The 26153-nt window shown below is 38.6% G+C and overlaps 1 protein-coding gene across 1 annotated transcript in view; it reads left to right on the top strand.

The window, feature by feature from the left end:
* TMEM236 (transmembrane protein 236) overlaps positions 1 to 26153 on the top strand; it is a 103247-nt gene that overhangs the window by 47141 nt on the left and 29953 nt on the right. The window contains exons 4-6 of the mRNA XM_036881176.2: positions 10570 to 10675; positions 11421 to 11699; positions 22537 to 22609. Of these exons, the coding sequence (XP_036737071.2) occupies positions 11443 to 11699; positions 22537 to 22609 (330 nt within the window). The 5' untranslated portion in view covers positions 10570 to 10675; positions 11421 to 11442. The remainder of the gene's footprint in view (positions 1 to 10569; positions 10676 to 11420; positions 11700 to 22536; positions 22610 to 26153) is intronic.

Below are 26153 nucleotides of genomic sequence, written 5' to 3'. Positions count from 1 at the left end.
TGAACATCTGTGAATCCTAGAGTTTTATAGGAAAAATAATCCATGTTAAGTTCTTTAGTCTGTTTTCTTATCTATAATGTACACTGGGCTGTTACATCCGCACAACACCTAAGTAAAGATACAGAAAGGCCTATCAAATAACCTCTGTAGAATATAAGGGTCAAAGCAGGATTTATCTATACAATAGGCCTAAATCTGACCTTTGGTAGCAAACACACTATTCTATAAAGTCAGTGGTCTTCAACCCTGGATGCATATTAGAACGAGTTTTTAAAAAAATACTGATGCCCAACCCTGCTCCAGACCAATGAAATCAGAATCTCTTTAAAGTAGCAACTCACTGGTTCTAGAGTCCAGCTGGAGTTGAAAACCTCTGGGCTAAGCACTTTGTAATCCAGTTTCAAATGCCCCAACATGACGTCATTTTCATATTTTCCTATGAAAGAAATATTCACAGTACCAGGACCAATAACCTCAATCACTAGAAACATCAGAATTTCATAAGCTGAATGAGTTTATTAGTTGGATATAAGTGGACATTCTTTAGTTAGTCACAAATACTACACTTAATGAATACAAACCATTAAAAAAAGCAAAAATTCTTAAACCAGTAAAAAACATTAAAATTTTTTTTTGAAAACACAGGAAAACTTTATATAATTATGAATGTGTAACTAGGTAATGCTCATTTAAGTATGGCTTAAGTATTACACCATATTTTAAAATTTATCTTCAACTGAATAGTTGTATTCTACATTGCAAAATATTTGATTTTTGGAATTTTCCCACAGATATTAGCAAAGGCAAATAAAGAAACCAGAAGTACAAGACACCCTATTATACAGGTATATGAAATCAGTTCAAAGGGGAGTTTCCACTGCTTAGAGGACAAAGGACTTCTTAGAAACATTACTGCAATCATATTGCTCATTTCTTACTCAACACAGTACTACTGAAAAGGATGTTGCTAAGTTCCCACCTTAACTGCCTTATGTGTTGTTCCTGTGACAGCTGGAGTCAACAAAGATAAGTTTAGCTTCTGGAAAAAATGAAATGCCAACCTTCTTTATTTTTAAACTTGCTCTAAAACTCTTCCATATAATCTGATCTTACAAATTTTGCAAAAGCTATATATTAGTTAAAGCTGGAGAATGAGTAACTAAACCTGGTCTAAGTTGTATGCTTAAGCAAATATAACAATAAAAACAAGTTCTATGCAATTTTTAGCATTTTATAAAAATCTATTTATATTCAAAGGAGGCTTAGACTAAAAATTTCAAGACAAAAAAATATAAGACAATCTAAAACAGATATAATATCTTAATTAAACCTAGGTGGCCTAGCTGGGAAAATAATTTAAGATTCTTATTCTTTAAACTTCCTAATTTAGAAGAAATCAATAGCTGCTACACTAAGGATAAAGGGTGATGGAAGGTTAGAGAATAATTTTGTTTTTGTGTTTCCATTTCTAGGTCAGTGAGTTGTAACCAAATATATCCAGGTAAATGGTATAAACTTACATGACTTATCATAGATTGAACAGCTTTTACATAATGGTTTAGTTCCTAATCCATCATAGCAAATTCAACCATTGCCTTGTCCATACTGTATTCGCTACTCACTTCAGCTGAAAGAAAAAGAAAGCAATTATTGTTTTCCATTTAAAACACCACATCTGGAAAAAGTTGCACCAATATAATATATAGTCTAAATAATATATAGTCTAAAATTCTAAGAATACGCCCAGTAGAAGAAGGCTCAAAGGCAATGTCATGGGTAGAAATAAAAGAAGCCTCAGACTCAGGAGTTCCAGGCTGTGCCTTACTTGTGTGATCTTGACCCAGTCCTTAAACATCCCTCAGCCTCAGTTTCCTTATCCGGGAAAGCAGCCTGTCATACATCTGTACACAAACCTCACAGGATTATTAGAGAACAGATAAGGCAGATTTTCACCTCTAGTAGATTAGGGTATGTGGACCAATCCTCCTGTTGAAAGAAACTGAAATGACTGGATAAATAGAAAAAAAGGGAAGAAAGAAAGAAATCTTAAAAATAAAAGAGCATGAGAGGAGGTGGAGCCAAGATGGTGGCATGAGTAGAGCAGTGGAAATCTCCTCCCAAAACCACATATATTTTTGAAAATACAACAAAGACAACTCTTCCTAAAAGAGAGACCAGAAGACACAGGACAACAGCCAGACTACATCCACACCTGCGAGAACCCAGCGCCTTGTGAAGGGGGTAAGATACAAGCCACGGCCCGGCGGGACCTGAGCGCCCCTCACCCCAGCTCCCAGCGGGAGGAGAGGAGTTGGAGTGGGGAGGGAGAGGGAGCCCAGGACTGCTAAATAGCCAGCCCTAGCCATCCACACTGGACCACAGACACACAGTGTGTGGGGTGCTGGATACTAGGGAAACAGGACAGTAAGACCTGTGAGCAGGTCCCCGCAGCCATCGCCCCAGGAACAAAGAAAAGTGAGTGCTTTTTGGAAGTCTTAAAGGGACAGGGACCCCACAGCCAGACAGAAGCATCCTGGGACACATAGCCCAGCAGCAGGGAACTCTGGGCACCCTAAACCCCTGGATAGCAGGGCAGTTCAGAGACCCCTCACGGAGATAAACAGCCTCCCAGCCATTTCCCCTCTGATGTGGCTCTGCCATATCGGAGCAGCAGCCCTAGGCAGGCCACGCCCACAGCAACAGCAGAGATAAACTCCATAGTGGCCAGGCAAGAATCAGAAGCCCCATCTTCACGCAGCTGCCCAGCACAAGCCACTAGAGGTCGCTGTTCTCCCAGGAGAGGAAGGCCACAAACCAACAAGAAGGGACATTCTCCCAGCTGTCACTCATGCCAGCTCCACAAACTATCTCTATCACCATGAAAAGGCAGAATTTGAGGCAAAGATCACAGAGACAACACCTGAGAAGGAGACAGATCTAACCAATCTTCCTGAAAAAGAATTCAAAATAAAAATCATAAACATGCTGACGGAGATGCAGAGAAATATACAAGAGCTAAGGGATGAAGTATGGAGGGAGATTACAGATGTCCAGAGGGAGATTACAGAAGTGAAACAAACTCTGCAGGGATTTATAAGCAGAATGGATAAGATGCAAGAGGCCATTGATGGAATAGAAACCAGAGAACAGGAACACATAGAAGCTGACACAGAGAGAGATAAAAGGATCTCCAGGAATGAAACAATATTAAGAGAACTGTGTGACCAATCCAAAAGGAACAATATCTGCATTATAGGGGTACCAGAAGAAGAAGAAGAGAGAAAAAGGGATAGAAAGTGTGTTTGAAGAAATAATTGCTGAGAACTTCCCCAAACTGGGGGAGGAAATAATCAATCAGACCACGGAAGTACACAGAACTCCCAACAGAAGGACCCAAGGAGGACAACACCAAGACACATAATAATTAAAATGGCAAAGATCAAGGACAAGGACAGAGTTTTAAAGGCAGCTAGAGAGAAGAAAAAGGTCACCTATAAAGGAAAACCCATCAGGCTATCATCAGACTTCTCAACAGAATCCTTACAGGCCAGAAGAGAATGGCATGATATATTTAATGGAATGAAACAGAAGGGCCTTGAACCAAGAATACTGTATCCAGCACGATTATCATTTAAATATGAAGGAGAGAATAAACAATTCCCAGACAAGCAAAAGTTGAGAGAATTTGCCTCCCATAAACCACTTCTAAGACAGGAGTACTCCTAAGACTAAACAGATGTCGCCAGAGAAAGTAAAATCACAGCAAAGAAAGCAGACCAACCAAATACTAACTAAAGGCAAAAAATAAAATCAACTATCCACAAAAAGCAGTTAAAGGAAACACGAAAGAGCACAGAATAAAACAACCAAAATATAAAGAATGGAGGAGGAGGAATAAGAAGGGAGAGAAGAAAAGAATCTCCAGACAGTGTATATAACAGCTCAATAAGCGAGCTAAGTTAGGCAGGTGTTGGATGATCAGCTATGGAAGTACATTTTTCTGATAATATTTCTTTCCCTTAAAAAAAAAAAGCAGTTCCTGTGTGGTGGTCTCCAATAGGTTCTTCACAATGGTATAAAGGTCATATCAAAGTGTGGGCAAAGGGTTTGTTTGTGTTTATACAGAGGATCAAAGCCTAATTTGGCTACCCAGAAAATGAATTAAGATACGATATGAAGAAGAACTTCCAACATCAACATCCTCTGGAAGAGTCATTCCAGAAGATGATCATCAAAAAACTTCAACAAAGATCCTGGCACTGTTGCAATTGTAGCTGCATTCATCCCACCGGTTCCTGGACTTGCCATTGGAACAAAGAAGGAGATATCTAAGCTGGCCTATGCATACAGTAAAACAACAAATTTGACTGGATCTCTACTGTCGGAACTCAACCAAGAATTAGAAGTGCAAGTTGCAGTGCTCCAAAATCGTGCGACTATAGACTATCTACTGTTAAAAGAACATATGTGATGTGAACAGTTCCCAGGAATGTGTTGTTTTCATTTGTCTGATTTTTCTCAAACTATTCAAATTCAGTTACACAATATCCATCATATTATTGATAAGTTTTCACAAATGCCTAGTTTACCTAACTGGCTTTCTTGGTTTCACTGGATATGGCTGGTAATTGTAGGTCTGCTTTTGTTATGTAGCTGTATTCCTATTCTGTTAATGTGTCTATGCAATTTAATTAGTAGTTTGTTAAAACCTATACATGCTTATGTTACTCTACAAGAAGTTATGTCAAAGAAATAATCAATCTTCCCATGTTTCCTTCCGTCTGCTACTTCTATAGCTTTTCTTCTTCCTTCCTAATTACAGCCCTTTAGTAGAATTTGTGCCTCATGTAGAAAATTACTGAGTGTCATAATTCTTCCAAGTGGTAAAGATACCTCAAGACAAATGCTGGGCATAGAAGCCACAGGGCAGAAATCTGCAAAGAAGTAAAAAGCTAACCTTTTCAAACAATATGGCTTCTCTCTCACTTACCAATTTTACATTTCCCTGTATGGCCCCGGAAGACGGCTGGTTAGCCAAAGACGGGTAAGATTCCTCAAGGGAGGAACAACCTAAGATAGGCACAGTCGCAGGGGGGCCATCAGGTGAGAAATTGGGGATCAACAGAGGTGAGGCTTAGAACCTCACCCCCCCTGTTTTGAGAGAAAAATTCTGCATCTGTGGATGTTTTGTTGACCTTGTCTAGCTTGGATTAATACTTAGTGTATAGGCACAGACCTGATCATCTACATTTGCCCTCTTACAGCACTAAACTATGTTTTCTACCTTTATCTTGCATCTACCTACCACTTCAGCATTTTATTTAAAATAAATAAATAAATAAATAAATAAATAAGGGAGAAATGTGGGATTCACATATAAATCAAGTCTAAAAATCAAACGAATAATCATATCTGACTTGATTGTTTATAGTTCATGATGCGTGATCAAAACCGAAAGTTTCTGTGATATGACTGCCCTTGCACTGTTCACCACGTAACTTATTCACTATGTAAGAACTTGTTCACCATGTAAGAACTTGTTCATTATGCTTTAGAAGATTGGAGACTGTTGAGAATTAGGCTTGGGGTTGATTAATGATTGTGCATTGAGTCCCCTATACAGAATTTTATTGTTGTTAACAACCATTTGATCAATAAATATAAGAGATGCCCTCTCAAAAAAAATAAATAAAATAAATGCATGCAATAAATCCATTATTTTGAACCTAAAAAAAAGTAAGTCACAAGGCTGAAAAGCACAGCATAGGGAATATAGTCAATAATATAATAATTTTGTATGAAATTATAATTTTATATAAAATTTTAATGATTTTGTGTAAAATGCTCAAACATTCTCACATGAAACTTATTTTGGTTCCTGATACTGAAAAATACTTCTTTGAATATTAAATATTTCTATAAAGACTTTAAAAACAAGCCAAAGTTAGGACATTCTCTACAATTTGTTAATTTCAAGAATGGTGTCACTAGATAAATACCTGATATTAAAAGGGTTACAAAATGAATATGCTGTTATCTTTGCTTTTATGAAGTTGTTTATTTAATAGTCAGATGAAATTATGCTTTTTCCTATAATATAAATTGAGTATAGTCTGGACTGTGATAGCATTACGTTGGTAAATGGGGCATATATCAGGTGATGGCATACTTTTACTGAGTTCATTTCAAGTGATTTATTTGGTGACATCTGCTTATGAGGATCAGTAATATATTTTGGAAATGCTCTTTGGAAATTATAAATAATGAATAAGTTAGGCCCAAGGACGTACTTTCACCTCTTCCCTAGGTTCTCTGTAGACCCAACTTGATCTAGAGAACAGTTTGACTGCTACCAGCTCCTTTTGTGCATCAACACCGTATGATCACAGGAAACAAACCACAGACATGCCAGAACATTCCTGGCAGTCTGTACATTTTGTTTCACAGATCCTACACTGAAAACAATGCACAAACCTTGAGATTACAAATGATCTTACTAACAATTTAAGAGACTTTCAATTTTTGACTTCCTGCCTACAGGAAGGAAATGACAGTTGGAAGTGTGGAGAACAGGTGTTAGCCTGGACAGCATGATATCTTCTGCTTACTAAAATAAAAAACACTGCATCAACACTCCTACATGGAAGTCAGTTCTAACCACAAGACTCAGTCTTTCCACCACAGACCCAGCTTCAGAAGATCAAATCTGTTTCCTACCAGGAAGTTGTTAAACCCAGCATTAAAGAGCAGACCAAGGGACAGAGTTCTTTGAATCTGTCTTGGACAAATCCAAGAAAAGAATTTGGGAATTTGGTTTGAAAATGTCCCCCTCTATGTCCTTCCAATTACTGGCAATGTAATTGCATGGCAGACTCGTCAGGGGGCTTAGGAGGGAAAGAATCAGGATTGGTATAAACTGGTCCCAGCTGAAGGGTAGGTGATTTTACACTCTCGCTCATCTCCCTTTGTCTTTGTCCACAAGTAATGAGTCTGGTGTTCTCACCTTCAAGTGACTTAATGTTGGCATAATGGCATTCTTTTTCTTTGCTAAGCTAGTTAGTTGCTCTATCCTTCATGAAGAAACCTTCTTTGCCTCCCAATCTGTTCAAGAATTTAGACAGATGACATTTTAGAAGGGCTGAGGACTCTGAAGTAATTGAAGGCTATGCCTTGGAATAGACAAATGCCAGACAGTCCTCTCCAGCCTCCTGACTAATGGTTAGAATCCACTATAGAATATGCGTTCTTGAGGGCCCACGGAACAGAAAAAGTTGGGAAAGATATTTTAGCGCTGGAACATAGAAAGTCTTTGTGAATGCTTGCAAAGAGGTGTAGTCTTTTCCTGACATGCATCATGAGATTAAGAACTCTGCAATCCCCATGGGCTTTGTCTTTTCTTTCTTATCTAGAGACCTTAAAGAGCCACCGCTATGGAGGAAGGGGATCTAGGAACTGTAATTGGGACCATGCAAGGCAACTGAAGCTCGTGTGCTGAGTGAACCAACAACTGTGTTGGAACATGTAGTACCTGAGTTCTACTTAAAGGGCAGTGTGAGGGACAGCATTCCTTGGGGAAAAAATGAGTTAGCTATTAGGAAAGCCCCGCACATTTCCCCTGCTGCCCACCACTCCCATTTGTTCCTTCATGCCTTCCACAAATACATTTTAAGGGCCTATGATGTGCTAGGCACTGTGCTGAGCAGATGTTCTCTGCCTTCCAGGGGCTTTTGGAATTCTAGGGGACCCAGCATGTGAACAGCAAAGGAAAAAGTGCTGCAGGAGCCTTGTGAGTGAATACAGAGTGTTCAAAGATGTTTTGACATAAATGAGGAAATGCTCAGCTTCTGCTTGGAGAAAGAGAGTAAGGAAAGGTTTCACAGAAGAGAAGACGCTGACACAGGGGCCCTAAAGGTACAGGCTACCCTTTCTCATACTCTCCTGTGAGATCAGAAAAGGCAGTCAAATTCAGCACAAAGTGCCTATCCAAGAAAAAGTTATCCAAGGCTTTCCCCTGTCTTCAGCTTGCCTTTTGGCTCTTTCACTGGTCTGTAGTACTGCCATTAAAGGGATACATGGAATGTGCTTAATTTTGTTTCTGCTGAGAAGTGAGGGAAAACAAATTGGTGGAGGGAAAATGAAAAGAACAGGATGCAAAATTTTTTATTGATCTGGAATTACTTTGTTTAATTAACTTTTACTAGTCTAAAATTGTCTTCTAATTTTTATGCTTGTGAAATGCTACAAGCAAGCAAGTAACAAATAAAAGATGAAACCTCCTCCACCCCCAACCATCCTATACCCCCAGTAAGGCACTGTTAACAGTTTGATGAGTATCATTCTGGATTTTTAATTTATATTCAAATCTACAACTAAAATATTTTAAAATAAAAATGAGACTGTGCCACCCATACTGTTATACCATAGCATCTGCAACTTGCTTCTCTCTCCTACCCTCTTCCCAACTCACTGTATTGTGAATATTCGTAGAACTATTTTTCAAGGAAAATGTCATTATATGATATAGAGAAGATTGCTTTTTCTGTTCATTATTCTCAAAGCCCTTTTGGTTGCAAAAAACAAAGATCCCATTTTTTAAGAATACACATGACCTGATAAGTTCAATAACTGAGGGACTGGTCTTTTTAGGTGGGCTTGCATATCTCTGTTCCAGTTGTCTCACTCTCTGGACTGGCTTCCTTATTCTACTAGCTCTTTTATTCCCTCACCACTTGGCTTCCAGTTTTTCATCCATCCATCCATCGATTTATTCATCAGACAGTTACTGAGTGTTGACAACGTGCCAAGGATGGTTCTGGTACATACAGTTTGGGTTGCTCTAATCCTGACTTAAAATCATAGCTTCCTTTAATCCAATTTCAAATTCTTCCCATGTTTTTTAGTTCAAATTCCTAAGGATGAGAAAGTGATTGACCCAGTTTATGCCAGGCCATACTTTGATGGCTGGACCTTCTGTGCCCAGTGCCTGTTCATCCAGATGTGGCTGGAGAAGGGGGATGGAGGCCTGTGGGCAGAATAGCCCTTCCCAACACTCCCCTGCCCAACTCACTCCGTAAATGTGCATCTGTGTCATCTCCCAACCAGAATTTAAGTCAGTAAGGACAATGTCTCTACTATGATGTGCACACAGTAAGTGTTCAGTGAACAATGTTACACACTCATTCATTCCTTACATGGAATTGGGAAAGCTGGGGGCAGAGGTCAAGAATCACAATCTGCCTCCCACTCAAAGCACAGCTTGTTATCAGAGCATTCCATGTGGTGGAGAATAGCAGGTAGCAGCATGTGAGTGTGAACATCACATGAATGTTGTCCTTGAAGGTAAAGGTGAAGAGAGAGAAGGAGAAAATTGTAGGTGAAAAGTACAAAGTGAATTTCAGCTTTACATAGATATAAAAATTGAGCATTTTAAATTGAAATTACAGACGTGGGCAAGAGTCCTGCTCCCTGGAGCCAGTCTGTTTTTCCTCAACAATTGTCTTCAAATGCTCAGGCCACAATTCTTATTAATACACAATGTTTGTAGAAGCAATTATACTACAGCATAGCTGATGACTCAAGGCAAATGGTTAGGAGGTCAGAATATAATTTGTATCTTGTACCTTTTAAATAGATACTTTTTCAGGATGATATAGAGAATTGATGTTGATTATATATTAGAAATGGTTGGTGGCAGAACATTGCTCAAATGGTTTTCTGACCCATCCTTTCATACTTTTGTCACTGTTCTTCTAAATCTCTCCTTTCATTTGAGAGGACTTCGGTTAAATTTCAGCAGATTTAAAATTTGAGGTCATATAAAATAATCAGTCAGCTGAAGAAACTGGCTGGATTCTCCTGTAGTAGGAGGGCAGGAGGTATTAATCCTCGGAGCCACCACCAGAATCGTAGATGCATCTGGAGGGCCAGGCAGCGGCAGGGCCCCTTCTGCAGAGGACCTGGGGGAGAGATGCCTAGAGTAACATTGGCTTGCTTTAGTGTGGCAGCAGGCACAGGGGAGGCCACCTATAGAAGCAGGCTCGTGGCAGGGATTCAGTCTGTGTCTTGCTGCAGTGCTCTCTCCAGCACGGCACCTTCACTGGGGTAGCCGAGCTCTCAGCCCCTGCCACAGCTCCTTTGTGGTGTCCAGCTGGCTTCCTTGCCTTCAGGTTGATGCAGCTCCTGTCTTGCACACCAGCATTCACTCTCCTTTCCAGTGGTCAAATGACATCTCTGTTCAGAAAATGTGCTTTTCCACTGCCCCCAACCCCACCCCACCCTCTGCAAACCTGCCCCAAACACACACCCCAGTCCTGGAACGTTCACATTCTGACCCCATCTAATTCTCCTGCCACCACCTTCCCTGATTTCCTGCCCTGTGGCACCTGACTCATTACAGCTCAAGCCTCCTTACTTCCTTTTTCTGCTTAAAATGTCACTAACATCCGTCATCCGTTCTCCTCTTCCTTATCTTTTCCTCCCCTTCCCACAGCCCAAAGAGGAAGTTCTCCTCTGTGTTACCATAACATTGAGGTTCTACTTCTGAGTTTAGTTATTTTTTGTTATTTACAGGTTTGTTTCCTCCATTGGACTGAGAGCATTTCAGGGCAGGAACCTGCTGTCACTTATTCATCTTCACACCCCAACACCCCAGCACCTAGCAAAGTGCTCATTGCAGGTACTCAAAGTGGTTTTTGAAGGAAGGATATTCATGGAGACAATTGTTGTCTTTTAAATATTTGATAAGCTTTTGGACTAGATATAGGTAACTCTTAGTATTAATCCCGATAACAGGTTTCTGATATGACCATGTTTGTTTCCTGACCAACAAAATAAAAACTTTAAATCTGTGTTACATAGCAATTAATGTGCAGGAACAAATACATATTTCAAGCACCAGGAAGAAGTTTGGTTAAGAAATTGGCGGAGTGAATCCAAACTCCCCTTTCAAGCACTTGGAAGAAAAATGAGGGGTAGTTTTCCAAAATTAAGATGCAGGTTTTGGATATGTCTTTGCCTGAATTTCTTAGATATAAAAATAGGACATGGGATTTACTCTATTCTTCCCCTTTAACTCAAAATTATATTATTCCAATAGCTCTACTTAACAAGTGTTAAATTTTACATAAATGTTTTTTTTGTGCTCAGATTAGCAGTAAAGGCTACTTTAAAAGACCTGCTTTTATCATTGCTCCAAAGCATGTTCTGAAGTTTATTTGACTTATAACAGATGGGCAGACACATTAGGTGACCACTTCCACAGCTGCTGTTTCTTTAAGAGACCTCGGTTGTTAAGTTGGGAGATCATTGAACCATATGAGGGTCAATAAAAGAATAAAAAGCCACTGGTTAGTTATATGAGTACAAGGAACTTGATCCTACTTCAGTTATCTATGTCCATATGCTGCTCATAATCCAAGCAGGAGCAGCTTGCATGCGCTCGGGATGGCTTCTGGAAAACTAATCAAACTTCTGGTTTTTGAGCTTCTTGAATTTGCTGCTTTCTCCATTCCCACACTTGTGATTGTGGAGCAGTTTGCCACTGCCTATCAAAGTACAAGGAATAAAGACGAGAAAATGCACTATTGGTTAATTGTTTCCTGTTCAATTGCTTACGTGGCTTCAGTGACTCTATTGATTTGGGTTCCCATGAAAGTTCTGTTAAATAAGAAGCGTCATCTTTACAAAAAAATTAAAGGATGGTAAGTAAAATAATTGTCTAACAGTAAATCCCTGTGATACTTTCAAAGATTCTTTTTCATGTACTATGTGTTAGGCTGTGAGCATAGCATAAATGTATATAATGTGAGATTAATGATAAATAATTACCACCATTTCTATAAATGTAGTGTTATTATGGTATGTTCCATATTTTTTTGTAGGGTCATTTCTACAGACTAATTTTAACAAATTACATGTGTTCATAAGATTGTAGTTAGCATGAGTCCATGATACCCTGAGTAGTAAATGTTGGACCAAATTCCTCTGTCCACTAAACTGCATAAAGTTATCACAGTTAATTTACAGAAGTCATAATATCAATTATAACATAGAATTTTATACTTTTGTGTGAAACCAGAAGTCGTCTGTTTTAAAATGTTTACATTGCATTGTTTTGCAGGTCTAAGGCATTAGATTATTAACCAACTGAGATTTAAGCAACAAGCTCCTTACCTTTAAAAAATATATACTATGTTAGCAAATTCTATTACCATGGTGGGGGAGAAGTACTTTAATAATAATAATAATACAAGTATTTTAAATAAATTAAGATTTAATGTTGATTTAAATGACAGTTTAGCTAATGACTGTATTGATCCATGTGGAGATACTGAGAACAAATCATCTCTGATACTAATGTATTTTTCCTCTTAGATCTTCAGGTCTGATTCTTATCTGGGATTTCTTTCATTTCTTTGATAAATTAATCTTTCTCTCATACTGCTCTTGTAAAGTTGAACAACATAGAACACATTTGAAAAGCGAGGAGCTGGGAATTTTAACATTAGCAAGGGCAAAAATGTAAAAATTATAGAAATAGCAATATAGCTAGAAATACTGTTGAAAGGATGCAGGAATGGAGAGATAAAGCACACTTTAGGTACTGACAGGGGGTGTAGCTCCATAAACCTCGCCAGAGGACTTTGAGTTCCCTGAGGGCAGAGTTCTTGAGGGGTTTCTGGAAATGACTTCTTTGGCACTGCTTTTACCAGTAGCATGTAGGGATTTTCTAAACTGTGACCCAAAGCCTCAGGATCACCTAAGGGGCAGGTCTGGAGCTGAGCTGGGCTCTCCATCTCTCACACCCACTTGGAGTTGCTTTGACTGTGTAAGACTCATGGCTGGGTTGGGGAGCTTTGAGGGAATGGTGGAAAATCCACATGACTGCAGCAGTAAACCAATGGCAAGCTGGTCCACGCCAGCCCAGGAAGCTGCTCTTTGATATTTTTTTTTACATTGGTTCAAATGCCTAAGTTCTGAATATCATTCTGGCAGCAAAACTTCCCATATCACTCATCATCATCATCATCATCAAGCTATAATTGCTTCCTTACTGATCACTTGTATGCTGACAAATGTATAGATGAATTTCATTTCACTCTTTACCACCTTGTGAAGTAGACATTTTCAAGTTTATTATTCCCAAGAGAAAGCTAATGATAAGAGAGTTACACAACTTTACCAACCAGATAACTAATGAGTAGAAAGCCCAGACTTTGGACCTAGGTCCATCTGATTCTGTAGTTGGTACTTCCAACAACTACCCTAAACTGGCCCTTTGAAATAAGAGGTCCCAGTCTCCTGAGGCATTTGAGAGGAAGGAAGAGGGTAGTCTTTCTTTCCTACCCACTCCCCCCAGCCCTGAGCACATGTTTCCTCTGAGCCATGACATGTCAGGAATCCTGGGCAGTGAGGACTTTAAAAGACACCAACATTTTGGCCTACATTTTGCCTTTGTCCTGGGCTGTTAAAACAATGACATCATTCAATGATTTCTTCTGGAAAGTGCCCTTCTGGCCTTTAGTTTCTGTTTGTGGGTGTGGCTGGCCACGAGAGTTTTAAATAATTTTAGATATAGGACAGGTTATCTATAATTTCAGTGAAACTGAAACTTTTTCCTCAAGGCCTCTTTCATGGGCACTATCGTATTGTTATCTCTTACTGACCCTAAAGAAAAGAAATAGTTACTGAGCAGTATTATAGAAGCTTTACACATTCTGTCCTATTACACTTAAACGTTATAACCAGAGAGGTGTGTGCTAGTATTCTTAGTTTATAGATGAAGAAATAGAAACTTGACAAAATGATTAACTTGGTCAAGTGACGAAACTCTTAAGTGGTGGAGTTGGGATTTGTGAGCCCAGATCCGTCTGATTCTGCGCTGTTTCCTCTATGGCATGCAGCTTTTCTTTTATTCTTTCTGACTTTGACTGCCAGGTGTCGTTTGCATGAAAAATACAACCCTTTATTGTCATAAAGATATATTTTCTCCAAAGATAGATGTTTGGATATTATATATGATTCCCAAAGATGTGTATTTGGATATTTTAATGTATGTGGGACTATAGAGTATGTCATGTATCTTAATTGCTAGATGAAGATGGTGCAAAAACAATGCTACTATAAAAAGTCCAGATTGAAAGTATGAATTATTATTGAAGAACACTTAGATGAGTAGTTGTCTATGTGAAATTTCATAGATCCTTAGCATTCACAGATGCACTGTTGATGAGCCTGTTTGAGAACCTCTCTATAGGTCTGTCCACTTGACATCGTTAGCCTTGTGAGGCTGGTATTCAGCAGAGAGCTAGCCATTGGCTAGTGAAGGTGTGCCCTGGCATTACAGCTGAGGGATGCAGACCTGAGTTCAAATTACAGCTTCGACACTGGCTGTGAGACATTGTATGAGCTATTTAAATTCTTTGAATTTTAGTTTTCCCATGAGCAACACAAGGACAGCCTAGTTTCTTCATTAGAGTGTTGTTTTAAGGAACTGAATAAGATTACACATATAAAGGTCCAAGCACAATTCCTGGCACATAGTATGAACTCATTGAATATTAGTATAATTACCTCAGGCTGAACTTAATTATTTCCATTTAAAACATGATGTTTAATCTTCAGAATGACTCTGAGGAGTGGTAGAAGTGAGGATAAAACTTGGTAACACTGGAAAAAATTATGAGTAATACTCTTCAAGTTTGGAGACTCTTGTAGGCCTCTTATATCCTTTGAGAATAATGAGGGCCAGTACAGTGACATCATGAATATCTTGTAAACTATCTTGCATATTCACAGTTTCATTTTCATTTATGTTTCATTTTTTCACTTGACCTGTGCACCAGTGTTGTGAAATTGACCAAGAGGTTCTGATTCCCATTTTGTAAGGCAGGAAACAATGTCAGAGAGCTTAAGACATGCACACTTAATCAACAGTACAGTCTGAACTTTAGTCCAATACTCTTTCCTTTACTCTTTTTAAACACTTTAAGAAGTTCCTTTTTTAGGGATGCCTGTTGTAATTCATATTGGACTAGGGAGATGGTTTGAAGAAAGAAGAAAAGCTATTTATATACATATCAAATTGTATATCCCAGTAAATAAGATAAATCTTTTCTGGGATGTCAGTGAATATGTAAAACCATTGAGCTGCAAGGCTAGCCTGAAGGTGGAGCAGATTTCAATGAAGAGGGCACTTGGGGCAAAATGAGGACTTGTGCAGATTCCCGGACTGCCTTGGGACCAGAGCTATGTTTCAGGAATTCTCTTGGCTTTTTCAGAGTACAATTACTTTAGACCATAACATGTCAGGAAAACTGGGCTGTGCCGAGTTTGAAAGATACCAACATGTTGGCCCATATTTTACCTTGCTTAAGTCCTTAACGTATTTGATGAGATTTTGCTATTGGTTTGTTTGAGGTAGTGGTAGTAATGGTAATAGTTATAGTTGTAGTAAAAGAAGAACAAATATTTATTAAGCAGTTACTATGTACCAAGCATAGTTGTAAACATTGCCTGTGTTTAGATTATTCTCTAACATTTATAGGTAACAGTGCATATGGTGCCCACTTTACAGATGAGGAAATTGAGGCACAGAAGTTTAAAGACCACATAACCAGTTGAGTAATGGAGCCAACACTGATCCCAGGGTGTTTGTTTCCAGAGCCTGGTGTCTTGAGCACCTTACTGTTACAGCAGCACACACAAGTGATGTGTACACACTAACTGTTCAGCACCTGGACCTGCTGGACAGGCTGACCAGCAGGAGAGAAACAAAGATAGCTCTTATCAGCTCCTCAGAGGTCATTGGTAAGTGACCATGAACTGAACACTGGTGCTGAACAGTTACTTCTTCCCAGAGCACTCACTTTTCTGTCAGTGCATCTGTCATCTTCCTGTATACTCTGGCAATAATTCTGTGATGCTTAACTACAGGCTTTCTCTTCCTTGCCCCAACATATCCAGAAAATCAGCAAGAGAATATTTACTTTTGCTTTTCTCTCCTGCCTATGTAACAAGTCACCAGATCCCACTAATTCTTCCCCTTTGGTCTCTTGTATTAGCTGCTTGTTCTCCATGACTCTTTTCCTCACCCCAGTTAGGCTATCCTTTCTAGGGCCAGTGTACAGTGGCATGTTTCCCCAATTTTCATATATCCACTTCTAGTGTCAGACCATTTTTTTCTGATTGTTTTGTTCAAGAAAGCATGAAGAACATTTTACTAACTAATGCAGGGGTCTGGCAACCTTCACCAGCTGGCATCCATGTCCTTTTCTTCTCTCCCACTCCATTTCCCTCTCAGTTCTTGTCGGCACAGTCTTGAAAATTGTTTTCTGCACCTTTCCCACCCTTAAAAATCTCCTTTTGCCCTTACTAGTACAATTCAGTGTTGGCATTATACCACAGAGTCCAAAAGCTGGAAGGCACCTCAGAGTTCTACTACACTCTCTCTCCTAGTGCAGATAGACAGTCTACCTCTGATTTTAAAGGGAATTCAATATCTTTTGTATCTCTAGTTATGAGAATTGTCTTTCTTATTTCGTTATATTGAAATAAAATATGCCACCACATAACTTACTCCCCATTTTCTTTGTAGACTTCATGTCCTCCCTTTATATGCCAGTGAATTTGGCCATGGTCAAGAACTCTGCACATTGCCTCCTGATTTCCCCTTTTTACAGCTTTTCAAGCACCCTCATTGGCTCATGATATAAACTGTCTCTTGTGTGATGACAATTCCCACAGTTGTGTCTTCAGAGCTGACTTCTCTGAGCTCACTGTTTATGTTAAAGCTTTTCAAATACTGGAAGATAGCCACACCACTCGGCCACATCAGCCACACCCCATCCAGTCTGCTAAGTCTTCTCCAGAGTCCAGGTTTCATCAGTTATTCTTGTCCTGTGATCTCTGGACCTGTTTCTCTTTTGGACATCTCCTTGGGATGCTGGCTGGCTTGTCCATGCCTGGAGGGAACTCACTGATACCCTGCTGTCCCGTTGGTGCAGCTGCTGACTTCAGCTCTTGATGTGATATATTGACTTCATTTGCAACCGTGTCACTTGTTTCATAACTGAATTCATGTTTGACTAAAACTCCTGGAAAAAGTTGTTCTCATCTTGAGCTTGGGCCACTCCCATGGGCCTAGAAGCACCTGACAGTCAGAGTGTATCTGATATGACTTTCTATTCTTAGAACAGAGTACTGTACACACATTTAACAATAGTTTAGGTGAATGGATGAATACTTGAACTATTTTTTTAAATCTGAATTCAAGTGATTCACTCTTATTTCTATTAAATATCATGTTGGTTTTAGCCATATTTTTAATCACTTGCAGTCCTCTAAATTCTGATTATGTCATTATTAATGCTAGCTGTCCCACCTGATATTGTGTCATCTGCAAATGAGATAAGCATATCTACCTCACATCCCCAGAGTTACAAATAAATGTGTTAGGTGGCACAGTTTTACTAGAAATCCTCCAGGTTGGCAGTGATTCACTAATCCACTCCTAGGGTTTGTTAGAATAGCTGTGAATTCACCTACCTGAATTTCCTTCCAGTTCCCATTTCTTATTCATTCATTCCCTCTTCAATAAACATGTATTAAATAGCCCTTGACTCTCTGACAGACCTGTCCACATGTGCACATCGGGAACACTAGTCTTACCAGATCCTAGGACACCCTTGCATTCAAGATGATCCCTTCTCTGACTTCTATCTGTGTCTCCAAACTACTTCTCCACACAGATTCTTCATTCTAATCTACATGGTTCCCAGGCTACCATCAAGGAAAACCTGACTATATTATGTATTATCTCCTTCCTCAGGGCTATTGTAGTCCACTGTGGAGACTGCACAGTAAATTACACAAGAAAATAATCTGAAACTAATTTAAAACTATATGCACTAAATCATGGAATACCACATGATCCACCACAAGTCCTTGATTAGACTAGAGAAGAAAGTCATCACAGCTTAGCACTAAGAGTAGGGAAGGTGCCCTTTTGATTCATCCTTCTTACCCACCTATCTCAGCCCGTTAGGGGACACACAGAGCTCTGCTGGTAGTGCTCTGATGTAGTCTTTCATCTGGAAATCACGTCTACAAATCCTCTTCAGCCAATCTGTACTTTGGTTGCAGTCTTGTGTTAGTTTCAGCATGAGTACACCTTCCAAGTATCTGATATTTCTAACCTAAATTCTTTACTCAATGTATTAGTTTCCTAGGACTGTTGTTACAAAGTACCACAGACTTGGTAGTTTAAACAACAGAAACTTATTGTCTCACAGTTCTGGAGGTCAAAAGTCCGAAATCAGATTGTAGCAGGGTTGGCTCTTTCTTAGGGCCGTGAGGCAGGCTCTTTCCTCCAGGCCTCTCTCCCAGCTTCTGCTGTTTTGCTGGTACGCTTTGGCATCCCTTGGCTTACAGACACATCGCCCTGATCTCTGCCTTCATCTTCACGTGGCACTCTCCCTGTCCCCTCACAGAGTTTTCCTTTTGTTCATGCCTGTCTCTAAATTTTCCCTTTTTATAAGGACACCAGTCATGTTGGATTAGGGGCCGCCCTAATGATCTCATTTTAATTACCTCCAGAAAGACCCTATTTCCAAATACAGTTCATTCTGAGGTACTGGAGTTGGGATTTCACCACGTCTCTTTTGGGGGACATAATTCAACCCATAATCTTCCCTGTGTCTCCCCCAGTCCACAATTCATGTTCTTTCCACATGCAAAATAGATTCACTCCATCCCAGCATCTCCAAAAGTTTTACTCATTCCAGCATCAACTCTAAGTCCAAATCTCAAAGTCCCAAAACTCATCATCTAACTCATTCAAATCAGTTATGGGGGAGAGTTGGGCTATTCATCAGAGGGCACATCTGTAAACCTGCACAACCAGGCATTGAGTTATTTGTTTCCAAAATATAATGGGAGACTGGCAGAGGATATTCCCATTCCCAAAGGGATAAATTGGAAGGAAAAAGAGGAGTCATGGGTCCCAAGCAAGTCTGAAATCCAGCAGGATGAATTTGATTAGATTTTAAGGCTTGGGAATAATCCTGTGTCTGGATGCTCTGTCCTGAAGGATGTCACCATCAGGGTGGGTGCCATCCCTTCCCTTGGTCCTGGGCAACAGCCCTGCCTTCTGGGTCTGAGGAGAAAACCTCTGCCCTTGGTGGCAGAGACAGTGGCAGCCTCTCTGGCCTCTAAAGCATTATCAGACTCATTCTTCCCTTTTCTTGAAGAATAATACGTGTCCACAGCCAAGTATCTCCATCAGCCCATTTCCTGCTGATTAAATCCCAGAAGTCTGACTGCCTTCCTTCATTTTGCCCCATTTCTGTCCCCCTTCAGTTCAAGCTGGCAGTGTTTCTGCTGAGATGTCTTATTGGATTCACACACCACACCCTTAATATTCACTCTAGCACATGTTCTCATTTTTTACAATATGGATAGACTGGTAGTTTTCCAAATCTTCCAGTTCTGGTTCCTTTTTGCTAACAATTCCTTCCTCAATTTATCTCTCTCCTCTTGCATTTTACTATAATCAGCAGGGAGAAACGAAGCAATGCCTTCAACACTTTGCTTAGAAATCTCAGCTGAGTTCATTACTTGTAAGTTCTACTTTCTACCTAACAGAGCACAGTTCAGCCAAGTTCTCTGCCACTTTATAAAAAGGATCACCTTTCCTTAGTTTCCAATAACACAGTTCTTATTTCTGTCTGGGATGTCACCAAGAAACACCTTTAACATTCATATTTCTAGCAACATTCTGTTCATGACAATGCATGTGTTCTCAAAGGCAATAGTGGCTTTCCCTACAGCTGTCTGCTTTTCTGTCTGAGCTCTCACCAGAATGTCCTTTAACATCTTTCCACTAACAGTCTCTCCTAGGCAATCTAGCCTTTTCTAGCATGTGTCTTCAAACTTTTCCAGACTCTACCCGTTACCCAATGCCAAAGCCACTTCCACATTTTTAGGTACTTGTTACAGAAGTACCTCACTTCCCTATAGCAAGATCTGTATTAATTTCCTAGAACTGCTGTAACAAACTACTTCTAACTGGGTGGATTAAACAACAGAAATGTATTGTCTGCCAGGCTGGCAGCTGGAAACCTGAGATCCAGGTGTTGGTGGGATCGGCTTCTCCTGGGGGCTCTGAGGGAGAACCTGCGTAGGCCTCTCTTCTGGCTCCTGGCGGGGTGTTGACTTTCTTTGGCCTCCCTTGGCTTATAGCTGTGTCACCCTGACTGGTCTCTGCCTTCATCTTCCCATGGCATAGCTTCTTCCTTTGTTTCTTCACATTACTTTCCCTCTGTACACATCTTTCTCCAAATGTTCCCTTTTTATAAGGACACCAGTCATGTTGGATTAAGGCCCATCCTAATGACCTCATTTTAACTTCTTACCTCTGGAAAGACCCCATTTCCAAACAAGGTTCTATTATGAGGTAGGTTTTGGGGATTAGAACTTCAACATGTCTTTTTGTGGGAACATAATTCAACCCTTAAGACTGATGAATTATAAGCATGTGCTAGCAGTAAGTCAAGATTTTCAAACGCGAATTATCATTTCTGTTAAATACAACACAGACTTGGACTGGTATCAATTTATAATTATTCTATCCATTCATTTGGTATTTATTGAATCCCTACTATGTGCCAGACATTCTCTAGCATCATGAGGTTCTTGGACTTGGATGAGAAACAAGTGACATCTTTATTTTCACTAGCCTCTAATTGAAAGCTACATTTCTTCCATTTTGAATGTTAGTTACAAACCACATTAGCAGGACCTGTAACTGTATTTAAATCTTTTATACCACATATCAAAGATCTTTCCATATCACATTATAAGTGTTACAGACACTTCAGAATATGGTTTATGATCTTCATTATCTTGAAATTATGAGTGAGTACAGTTTCTACTTTATCTTGAGTACTCCAAAGAAAATAAAAAGGCAGTGTATTCATAGATAGACACATATATTATTATATCAAAACTTTAAAAGAATTTGGATAACTGTATTTTAGTGCAACTGCTTTGTTTTGTAAATCGATGTATTTTATTTTATGCAATTAAAAATTCTGTTCTTTGAAGGGTCCATAGGATTTACCTTATTATATGTGTTTCTATGTAAAAAAAATGTTGGATTCTTTCAAATAACTAAGAATTAGAGTAATCCTTGGAGTACTCATCCTTTAGAGGTCAAGCTGAGAAAAGGACTCTATGAATGCCCTAGCCAGTCTTGGAATGCTGGGTGCTACAGGAATCTGGATCTGGGCTCAGAAGAAGAGGAAAAGATACCAATTTAAAATCCTATAATATCTCTGGTTTTAGCAGGTAGTACTGAGTCTGGCTATGAGAAAGGGGCTATCATGCCCCCTAACTTATGTCTACACCTAGAACATCTAAGATGGGTGTGGGATAGAGAGGAGCATGACAGGAGTGAGAAATTCTTTGTTACTTGAAAGAGTCCAATACTTTTTGTACTTAGAAATACATTATCATATAAATGTAATTAATATAATATGTATTTAAGGAAAGGGGAGGTAAATATTTCATTATAGAAAAGCTTTGAGCATATTTGTCTTCCCATAAATTTATGATGCTAAACATACATTTGAATTCTTCCTGTCATAAGGTAGACTATTATATACATATTATATATCAATAACTATTTGACTGATTGATCATGAAAGGTATAAGTAGTGGTCCAAAGAAGGTTTAAAAAATTGATTTATATATATGATTCTTTTTTGGTTTAAGTAAAAAATACTCAAGTGTCTCCACTTAAAGGCATAGTAAGTAATAGTATGCCATCTCTAAATGTGTTTTTTGAAAAATCAATTTTACAACATAGGGCATAATATAAATTGAGAAAGTCATGCTATTCTTTTTTTCAGTTGGTCAACAGAGACTGAGCTCTTGGACAGAAGTCCAGTTAATGAATTTTGGAAATATTGAATGTCATTTGTCTTGTGCTGTAACACTTTTAGTAGTCTATGCTTTGCTAAGGATAGTTGATGCTTGAACAATGCAGGGTTTAGGGGTGGTAACCCCATGCAGTTGAAAATTCCCTTATAATTTTGGCCCCCCAAAAGTTAACTACTTATAGTCTATCATTGACCAGACACCTCACCGATAATATAAACAGTTGATTAATACATACTGTGTATGTTACATGTATTATATACTGTATTATTAAAATAAAGTAATCTAAATAATCTTTTTTTCAAATTGTCACAAATTTCCAAAAGATTTTTGAAAAGATTTGGGTATATGTGGACCCATGCAGGGGTTCAAGGGTCAGCTGTATTTGGAAATTTCTCAACCTTTGTTCTAGAAAAGCATTCTGGTTTTTGCATGTGTTCCCCTTTGCCATACTCAAACATTTAGGAAATGGAAATAGGGAAGCACTAGCTTCTTAGAAAAACTATAGATGAATGAACAGGAACTGCAAAATTAGCAAAATGTAGTAGAACTGTTGATCTTGTACATTACTGCTTTTGCTTATTTTTTCTCTTTTGCTAGGAGACCTGTTCTTATGATGTGTGTGGTACTTACCACACTTCCCAGCTTCAGCTTTTCAATAGCAGTGACTGAGGTATGGCATTTTTTATTTCTTCTGCTGCAAGATTTTGAGTTTTTAAACTTACCTCTGTACCTGGAATTTGACAGAGCAGTGTGCCAAACAATTTTCTGGGAGTTTATTTTATCTGTTCTTTTTCTAAGTTGCAACATACATATTTAAAGCACTAAGATCATTGCCACCTCTGTAGTTGTGGAGGAAGGTGTGTCTAGCATTCAGGTTGAAAAAATTGCTTTTGTGTTTATGTGTGTGAAACAGGGATAGGTTATTTCAAACAAAATAACAGAAAATCAGGGAATTTGAAAGTAGATCCACATTTTCTTCTTCTAACATGATGTTTTTCACAAGTGTCCTCACTTCAAAATGTAATAAAATAATATCTAAGGGAACAACCACTGACACTCTAATAAGACCTTTGATAATATACCCATTGACAAATGATTCACATATGATATATATTTGAAAATAACTTTGAGTTTATGTTTAGACTACATGCAGCTTCAAAAGGACTCCGATGTCTGTGGGGCAGGAGTATTATAGGCAGAATTTTTAGGCTGTAAAAACTTTATTGTCCAAGAAGCTCAAAGAAGAATGCCCTTCTAATCTTATTAATTTGCAAGGGGCTGTGAATAGATAGAATTTTCATTTCTCCAATGTGCACAACTAAAATTACTTTGTGATATTTCACTTATATGTTAAGTAGATATTCACTGAGTGCATATTGCATGTTAGGCACTGTGTTAGGTACCAGGATAGAGCACTCTGCAAATCTGACCTTCAGTAATTATTTATTGACAGTAGAGAGAAAGATAAACAAGCAGGCAGATTAGGTATGATATGTGTTTTGAGAGAGGGAATGTACAATATCATTAGATATAATTGTTAGAATAGGTCCTAGTTGCTATATTAGGACTATATATGAATGCATAGAATAACCTTGAGAGGCCCCACAGATATACTTTGCATCAAACTGCAGCACATGAATACTTTATACTCTAAAGTTATCATTTTCTCCTCCCTCTTCCCCAAAGACCTTGTAAAGTACTAGGGAGATTCCCAAGTTATTTAAAAAAATGCAGTTTACAACCTTTCAAAGAAAATTACTATAATAAAAAGATGGTGTATCTGTGGTTTGATCACCTTTTTTGGTTCTTTCCCATTACGTCTGACCCACTTACATATTTTTCTTTCCTACTTTTAACTTTTCACTGAAATGTAACATATAGACAGAAAAGTGCACAAAACATAAAATATACAATATTAATAGAATACCACAAAGCAGATCCATGTGTAAACACTACTCAGGTCAAAAAATAAAACTTTGCCAGGTCCCTAAAAGCCACACCCATGCTTCTTGCCACGACTACTTTTCCCACCTCCCCAAAGGTAACTTCTACCTTAACTTCTAATACCATACATTAGTTTGTCTGCTTTTAAAACTTCTATAATCTATGTAATTTGTATCTGGCTTCTTTTATTCAAAAGTGTGTTTTATCTATGTTTTTGTATTCAACTCTAGTTTATTTTCATTCTTATAGAATAGTTCATTTTATGAATACATCACAATTTATCAGTTCTACCTCTTGATAGCCATTTTGGTTGGTTCTAGCTTTGGCTGTTACAAATAATACTGTTGTGAATATCCTTGAACTTGTCCCTTGATGTACATATGCAAGCATTTCAGTTGGTTAAACATGTAGAAGTAGAATTGATGGGTCACAAATTATCCAAATGTTCAACTGTAACTGATAGAATCCGGACCTGAGTACCACCTTTTGAATAAGCCCCACCCACCATCACAGAGAGACCTAGGTGTCATCTTACCTAGGCTACAAGCATTCTCCAGAGGACATGTCAGCAAGCCACAAACCCACCTTTCCCCTGACCCCTCCCCTCAAAGAGCCGACCAAAAACCCTGGCCATAAAAGCCTCTTGACCTGTTAGAGACCTCTTTTCCTTTGTTCTGCTGGCCAGGACCTCTGTAGAGGGGGCCCTCTCAGGTTCAGCAATAAACCTTCTTGGACTGTTGAGTTCACATCCCCTCTTTTTTCTTTCACCTATCCCCTCTTTTCTTTCATCTATTCCCTCTATCCCTTTCAGTAACAGAAAATGCCAGTTTTCCAAGGAGATTATACTATTTTAGAGTTACACGAACAGAGAATAAGCATTCCTGTTGCTCCATAACCTCACCAGAACTTGCATTATAAGTCTTTTTGTTTTAGCCATTCCAGTGGGTATAGTCTTGAATCTCATTGTACTTTAAATTGCACTTCCCCAATAATTAATGAGATTGAGCATATTTTCATCTTACCCATTTTCTCTATTGTGTTGCCTTTTAAAAATTGACTTGATAGAGTTACATGTAATACAGATTTCACCCTCTTTGTTGAATATGTTTTGAATATGTGTATTGTGACTTAAAACTCTTGATGATATCTTTCAATGAAGAGAAGTTCTTAAATTAAAATTAGTTGTTTATCAATTTCCTTTATGAATAGTGCTCTTGGTAACTTCTCTGAGAAGATTTTTGTCACATTGTGAATCTGAACAAAGACCTGAAGGCATTCTGTATTATAGTTTGGAGACTGTATTGTTTTACCATTCTCTTTTAGGTGCCCACTCCAACTGGAATTAGTTTTCATATATGTTGTACAGTAGGGAGTCAAGTTTTATTATTTTTGTCTGAAAGTAACATCCAATGGACTGAGCACCATTTATTAAAGTCTGTCTTGCCACTTCCTGGCAGTGCCACTTTTGTTGTACATGAGGTGTGTATATATATGTACGCTCTATTTCTGAGCTTTCTGTTCCATCCTATTCCTTAAATTTCTATTCCTGTGCCAGCACTGCATTGACTTAATTCTTGTAGATTTATAGTAGTTTTTTATATCCAGAAGAGTAAATCTAAATTTTCTTTTTTCTTCTGGATTGTTTTGCCCTTGGTGTTCCTATATAAATTTTAGAGTCAGCTTGTCATTTTCTACAAAAACTTGGAATTTTTATTGAGGTAGCATCAAATGAAATCATTTTTTGAAATCTCATTTTCTCTTTGTTGTTAGTATATAGAAATAATTTATCCATTTTAGAGGGTTTTCTCTATATATAATCATTTATTCTATGCATAATTATATTTTGTTTTTCTTTCATTTCAACACTTATACTCTTTCTTTCTTTCTCTTGCCTTATTATACTGTCTGGGACTTGTGGTACAATGCTGAGTAGAAATAATTATGGTGGCATCTTTGGTTCCTGATCTCAAAGGGAAAACTCTCAACATATCATGATTAATATGGTGCTTGCCATGGGGTTTTTTTTGTAGATACCTAATCAGATGAAAGAAGTTTCCCAAGCCTATCTGGGTTTACCTGAGCTCTCCCTAGACTCCAGTGCTTGTCCCCCTAGCTATCAGAGCTAAGAACACCCAGAGGCTTTGCTTAGCAGTAGTGTTGCAAGGACTTGCGCATTCCACTCTGAATGTGCTATGATATTTTCGCATGTATTTACCAACGTCTGTCTTTAACTGAAAGCTCTTCCAAGCGACATGAATCCTTATCACATC

Source organism: Manis pentadactyla, chromosome 3 (genome assembly GCF_030020395.1).
Source record: "Manis pentadactyla isolate mManPen7 chromosome 3, mManPen7.hap1, whole genome shotgun sequence".
Classification (NCBI taxonomy): domain Eukaryota; kingdom Metazoa; phylum Chordata; class Mammalia; order Pholidota; family Manidae; genus Manis; species Manis pentadactyla.
The sequence above is the reverse complement of the archived record's forward strand: the minus strand, read 5'-3'. Positions and strand labels throughout refer to the sequence as shown.